The 6,634-nt window shown below is 40.4% G+C and overlaps 1 protein-coding gene across 2 annotated transcripts; it reads right to left on the reverse strand.

Moving 5' to 3' along the window:
- Positions 1 to 196: 196 nt before the first annotated feature.
- Positions 197 to 4,067, reverse strand: ubxn1 (UBX domain protein 1). Of its 2 annotated transcripts, none has more exons than XM_031862850.1 (10): positions 4,043 to 4,067; positions 3,380 to 3,444; positions 3,192 to 3,245; positions 2,918 to 3,045; positions 2,407 to 2,491; positions 2,068 to 2,259; positions 1,636 to 1,687; positions 1,404 to 1,526; positions 1,003 to 1,186; positions 197 to 847 (listed from the first exon to the last, which is right to left on the reverse strand). In XM_031862850.1, exons 2-10 carry the CDS (start codon positions 3,436 to 3,438, stop codon positions 807 to 809), a joined length of 918 nt encoding a protein of 305 aa, XP_031718710.1. In that variant the 5' UTR covers positions 3,439 to 3,444; positions 4,043 to 4,067; the 3' UTR covers positions 197 to 806. The 2 variants fall into 2 exon arrangements, with proteins under 2 accessions (XP_031718710.1, XP_031718709.1); XM_031862849.1 differs by having other exon boundaries at positions 3,725 to 4,054.
- Between the last annotated feature and the right edge of the window lie 2,567 nt (positions 4,068 to 6,634).

The raw sequence follows: 6,634 nt of genomic DNA on the forward strand, positions 1-6,634 counted from the left end.
CAACTGTAATGATTTACTAAATCAGCTGGGATTTGTATTTTTTACTCAAACAGGAGTAAATAGTTAATTTGAGGATTATTATAAGCCATAGATTTGGTGCTCTAGTGAGTATTTACAGCATCATGGTGATGAAGGAAAATGCAACAGTGTGTCTGATTGCATAACATACATAACATCAGAGTACATAATCAATTCATTGTTGGTTTTGGTCTTTTTATTTTTATTCAGTCCACCATCATAATTTTCAGTCAGCTTTATTTGAAGTCGATTATTGGTGAGTATGTAGACATAACTGTCATCAATATATTTTAACTTATAAAAAAAAAACTGGCAAAGTAGAATGTCACAAAATCAGGAAGATCGTGCGGATTAAATCGAAGGCCCTTTCATCGAGTAGGTCTTGTGAGGTACTTTGCTTTGTAAAGATCAGGTTAAAATTAAACAATTCTGTTTGGAATCCTTCCTATAAATGTGTTGTTTGAGACCATGAAGCAGTATCCATCAGAAGCCAGCTATCTCACTGCACACAACAAAATCTATATCAAGCCCAGAGTGGCAAAGGGCATCATTCATTCAGTGAGTTAGCCAAACTGTTTATCACTGTAAACTTCATAAGAGTAGATAGAAACAATCTAAACGCAGCCTCGAGCTACATCTCTCTCTCTCTGCTTTAGTTCAGTTAGCTGACTTGTTGAGTGATACTAAAGAGGTGGTGGCTCTGCTCCCGGTTCAATCTGTTCCTGGTGTCCCTTGTGTTGATGCAGTGACGGTGGTGAGGTAGGCTCACGGAGCAGATCCTCCTCATCTCACTTTTTGGCAACAACCAGCACAGCTGAAGGCACCAAACCTAAAAACAACAGAAAGGAAAGTCACAAAATAAGGTCAGATACAGTCTGTAAGTGTCAGTTTTAGGGCCACACAGAAGCTAAACCACAAACACAGAGTTAAGTTTAATGTATATTAAAGTGAATGTGGTCTGTATTCAAATGTTCCTGCGCTCACCCAGTTCTTTGAGGGGCTTCTCCATGTCCAGTTCGGTGTAGACGTGGCGGGGGTAGGGTGACAGCAGCGTGAAGTCTTGACCCTCAGGTGTGTTGCCGTTCACCTGCACATAGACGCGCACCGCCGCCAGCGGCTCCTGGGCCTTGAAGACTGCCGTGAGGGTCGAGCCGTCCAGCATACGTACCTTTACCGAAGAGAAGAGCACGGGAGCAGAAGGAGAGAACAGTTGGGCAGTGGATGAGGGAGTTGTTTTTACATTAAAATAAGAAATGAAATTATTGTCTCACATTGAAATTAAATCAAAACTAGTTATAGTTCTTGCTCATCTTCCACTGCTCTTCAGTGGTGTAAAGAGAAGCGTGTCAGTGCATTCATCACACTACTGTGACTGAAGCCTGTACCTGTATCCTGGACTCGTCATACTCCTTCTTAGTGGGTGGGGGGCCGTGACTGGTGGGTGATGGGGGGCTGGGCTGGGCAGGCTGAGACGATGCTGCGGTGCTCGGGGGTCCACCGCCTCCAAACTAAACGGGTAAATAAAAAAATCATCAAAGCCGTTTTTTGGTTCCGTCAGAAGTGGTCATAGATATGAAGTGAATAGGACAAATAACTAGATGAGCATTGATTGGTTACCTTTTGTGCTCTCTCCTCTCTGTCTCGTGCAATCTTGTCTTTAACCCTTTGCCTGACAGGAATAACAACACAATGACAGGAATGAAGAAGATACAAATAGATTTCTTACTTTGACAGTTGTAGAGTTTGCTGACTTAAAAGCTAAGATGTCTGTTCAATTACATGTGAATCTGTCACTCATTCCTCATCTTAGTTTATGAGTTTCTTATCTTCTTCTGTGCCCTCCTCAACTTTCCCAGATTCTATTATTTCCACCCACTTTCTTGTCTTCAGAGGGAAGTCAAGTAAATGTTTTGAAAGTATGCGGAGTGGAAGTATCTTTGGATGTTTATTTGTATTTATTTGATGTATTATTTCATCCCTGGTCAGAAAAGTACTGTTATTACTACCCAACTATATAATATCTATACTGTGTTAAAATGAATACCGTACCTTGCCATTTTGTCCTCCATCTTTTCCTTCATGCGCTGATCAGTGAGCTTCTTCATATCGTCATCCTGCAGCTTTTGGCGGATCTGCTGCAGCTCTTGGCCGTGTTTCCTCCGCTGCTTCTCATGCTCCAACTCTTCTGCCCGCTCTCGCTCTCGCCTCTCCGCCTGCTTCACCCGCATCAGCTCCTCTAGCCTGAAAAAAACAGACACAGATATTTGCCTTTCCTTTTTTCAAGTGATATAGATAAGTGTAGTAAAGTAGCCTTGTTATGTAAGGAGAAGAAGCTGTGAGGTGGACACACAGTGCTGGAGGGATTTTATCAATGGCGTGCACTCTGACCGTCTAACTTGCTCAAGTTTCTCGTCCTCTGACATCGGAATCCTTGCACTGTCATCATTATCGCAGCTGCCGTCTCCTGCTGTCCCTGAAGCCAAAACAAATGCACACGAGAAAGACATATGTATTGTGTAGTATTGAAAAATCTTACTGTGAACCACGATTCATAGCAAAAATGCAATCCTTAAACCCTCAGTGAGGACAAAGAAAGAAATCCACCACAAGACACTCCTGGAAACAAACAAAGAGTGGACGGACCAATTCTATCTCCTGAGTGGAGGCGATGACACAGAAGAGAAAGTAAAACCTGAAAAAAACCTGTGACACCCACTAAATTTACGAAAGATAATTTGGAGTTTATACCATGTTCATAGATGGTGACTAAATCTGTTTACGGATGCAATAACCAAACAAGAATGTCTGTCTTTGTCTAATTGTGTGAATATAACAATATTGTCATATTGGACGTCCCTAGAGGGCTTCCATGGTGGCGTCTAGCTTCCATTGTCCTGACCTTCAGCGGTGTCTGCTAGTGACGGCTGTTCCGTGGTGGACTGGCTGTCGGCTTCTCCTCCCAGGACATTCCCCATGGGCGGCACAAAGGGCTCATCAATGTCTGGGTCGTTCTCATGTTCCATCAACCTGAGGAGAGCACATCACACAGGAAAGATGAGGCCTGCTTACGGGAATCAGTAGCACAGGTAGGTTTCAGGAGAGAGGACCGTGTCCATCCAGTCATCTCAACACTAATATGTTCATTCGCGAGTGCGAGTGCGAGTGTGGCTCACCAGTCCATGGCTTGTTCTATTCCCTGGTTCCCCGTGTTGGCCACCGCCTTTTCCCTGCAAACACCAGATAAAGGAGAGACAGGTTCACTCTACTGTTACCCACTTTTACTTTCACTTCTTTGAAAGTTGTCTCAAGTCTAGGAACTACATGAACCAGGATGCATTTTGGGGGATTTGGTGTCACTCACGCTCTGTTTCGATCAAAGCCCATCTCCAGCAGGCTCTCTAGTGTTGTTAGCTCTGCCATCTTGACCTGAAACAGATTGTACACAAAAGTTATATTAGATAAGAAGAATACGTTATGAAAACAAAAAGCTACAACTAGCGAGCAGGGTGACGTAAAACAAGCACTGTGACGTTATGCTAGTCGAGGAAAGTCTATATTTAGTTCATAGTGTTATATTCTGAATACAATGGTAACGTTCGTGTAGCTTCTTCACAGAGGACTGAGCTAAAGAAAAGTCATGAGCTGTTGTATTTAGCTAGTACGTCATGTTTGCTGAAACGTGCTGGTGTTTTTTAATGTAACTTACTCTCTATTAGCAGCAAATAGCAGTAGTGTAACAATACGTCCAAGTTAAAGTTGATGATTCAACCGTTAATGTGGCGTTATGCTGAGTGCTAAGATTAGCATTAATGTGGCTAACGTTCAAATTGCGAAAGCTAACTGAGATCCCTCGCTGGCTAGTACGATTAATAACGAACAGGCATTCTCATAAGCTCTTCGTCACTTTATCTATTAATGTTTGTTCGTAAGTAACACGTAAAGGTACTAATACGCGTGATTTTATTATCTACAGAGGTAATATCAGCTAGTATATTCATGAAGACACTGTTAGTTAGCTACTCACGCCTCACACAGCTTCAACAGTACGGGAAACCACATAGATCAAACAGAACCGCACGAGAAAAGCGAAAAAAATGTTATGTTCTCTGGGGCTATTTCCGAAATATTCTTATAATGTGCTTAGAATGTATTAGCATGATAATATATCTGAACCTATGAAAATGTAAAACAAAATAAAGTATAATTCTAACTTAAATATAGAGTAGAAGCTAAAGCACCATAAAATGGAAATAATATAGAAAAGTACAATTACATTTCCTTCACAATTGTATGCAAAACAAACACTTCCCCCAGCTACTACATTGCCTTTAAAAAGAAATATAATTTAGTGTGCTAATGTTTCTAGATCTGATGAACCATTGCAGCCACCTCAGGACATTATTAGAACAAACTGGGACACCCTTTCAGTTTCTTTCTCACAAGCTGCTTACAGATGTGTTCAGCGTACTTTCTTGCCTGGGTGATAGATGGATAGGGGATGAGAATGGGTCAAAAGCGTAGGTTTCTACCCTATGTATTAATTATGTTACACATTCATCAATATAAAACTGAGTTTGTGAAGGCTAAAAGACAAGTTAGTGTACAAAGCAAGTGTCACATGAATTCTTGTCTTCATGTGTAATATCTTCTTCAAAGTCCGGTGAACTTCTATCTGTCTCTGCATGCGTTATTCAACAATTATGACAAATCCAACAAAAAAACTTTATTTTATTCGTCATGCACATACAAGTATACCAGAATGTTAAAATGAACCTGCTGGCTCAAATTAAATCACTGCTAAATATTAGTCTAAATTATGTCAACAATGTCAAACAAGCTCAACATTTTGACGTATGCTTCTTGGGTGCATCAGCTGTGATTAATTGTCTCTTAATTTATTTATTTAATCAACTCATTATCATTACGTCTGCTACACATGAGGGAGACTTGATCTCTATGTAGTTTTTGGATAATGTGTGAGCAGAGGCAGGAAGCAAACGCAGTGAATGAAGAGGTTTTAGGGTGAGGAGGCCCATTTGAGGTGCTTAAGGGCCTGATGGTGTCTCTTATTGGCTGCTCTCCATCTTGAATGCTTTTGTCCCATCCTCTTGTGTCTGTGGGTGTTCAAACAGAATGCAATTTGCTGACTTTTATGAGAAGGTTGGGTCTGTCACATATTTACAGTGAGTGTAATGATTAATTTTTTCTCTCCCCCACGTAGTCTTAAGCAGCCCTCGTTGACGAGTCTGCCATTACTTAGAGACAGACTTCTGCCTCAGCCTGCTTGTGTCTGTCTTCTCACCCACTAACTGTTTTCTCTCCACTTCTTTGTTTGCTTTTCCTCACACTTTCTTTTCTCTCAGAATTAATGACTGAAATAAGCCTCATTTGCAGTTATGACTTGGTGAGTATGAACTTTTTATATATATTTAAATGTGGCTATATAACTGAACATTTGTAATATAAGAGACCGTTTATTTTCAAAATGTATTAGTCACTGGATTGAGCAGATTATGGGACATATATAAGACAGTTCTAGTTTGCATTTACACCAAACTATCCTGTAATTTTGTATTGATTAGATATCAAATGTGCATCAACTCTGCAAGCAACTTGAGCAACCTGTCACGGGAAGTGCATTCATTTCCCAGAGTGGGTCTATTTGTTCTATCTGTCCGTTAACCATAACAACTGTTTATAATGGAAACCTTGAGTCTGTTCAGGATGGAAAGGTGTCTCAGTAGATTACTTAACCTGACTCTTGTCTTTAGTGTTGAGTCAACCATGCATCGCAAAAGCCTTGTTTAAATTGTTTGATTCTGACCAGATCAGACTCTCCGTCCATACTTCATCATTGTTAATTTGAGTGCTGAGATTCACAACACAGATTTTCTGAATGCACAAATAAAACGTTCACAGTGGAATTGTCTCATAAAATATATATACATGGCTGGGCGGGCAAAGTCGAAGGAGACAACAGGGATGAATTTCTCTTTCGTCTCCTCTTGAAATTGCTTTATGGCCCTGTTTTTCACTGAAGGAGAGGGTTAAGAGTCAATGCTCAGTCGTGATAAGTTAAGAGAGATACTGTTAAACTATAGGAGATGTGGTGTATAAAAGGAAACACACTTGTGTTTACTACTTGAGTTCAAAGCCATATCAATGCCTGTGTGTAAAAGATTAATTTTAATGGTCTAAAGTCTCCCTCCTGACTCAAATCACACTTTCATTTGAATGAATCACCCTAATTTTATTGGTGTCATAAGGGTAACATGTTTCTTAGAAGCAGTAAAAACCAAGATCAGGAGATGTTAGACTATGCTGGATGATATTTTACTCAGCTTTTATTAGGTGTGGGTGGTATTATCACATGAGAGCTCAGATAAAAATGCAGTAAAATGATTTGATTTTATGAGGCCCAACCAGAAGAGGGCAGCATTACTTCATCTGAAACTTTTATCACACCAGTGGCATGTAGTTGAAATGTGCAGGATGTGAAAATCTTATCTTTGAAACATAGTTGGTATCTTGTGGGTACAATAATCCTTTGATTCTGGACCTCATAAATTCACACACACACACACACACACACACACACACACACACACACACACAC

The sequence above is a fragment of the Anarrhichthys ocellatus genome, unplaced genomic scaffold (genome assembly GCF_004355925.1).
Source record: "Anarrhichthys ocellatus isolate YVR2014 unplaced genomic scaffold, GSC_Weel_1.0 scaffold27, whole genome shotgun sequence".
Lineage (NCBI taxonomy): Eukaryota > Metazoa > Chordata > Actinopteri > Perciformes > Anarhichadidae > Anarrhichthys > Anarrhichthys ocellatus.

Excerpts from the sequence above, each read along its gene's own strand:
- ubxn1 (XM_031862850.1), bottom strand. The coding sequence starts at position 3,438 with ATGGCAGAGCTAACAACACTAGAGAGCCTGCTGGAGATGGGCTTTGAT. Across the intron at positions 3,046-3,191 it reads ATAGAACAAGCCATGGACTG|GTTGATGGAACATGAGAACG; the intron begins GTGAGCCACACT and ends TGCTCTCCTCAG. Across the intron at positions 1,187-1,403 it reads ATGACGAGTCCAGGATACAG|GTACGTATGCTGGACGGCTC; the intron begins GTACAGGCTTCA and ends TCTTCGGTAAAG.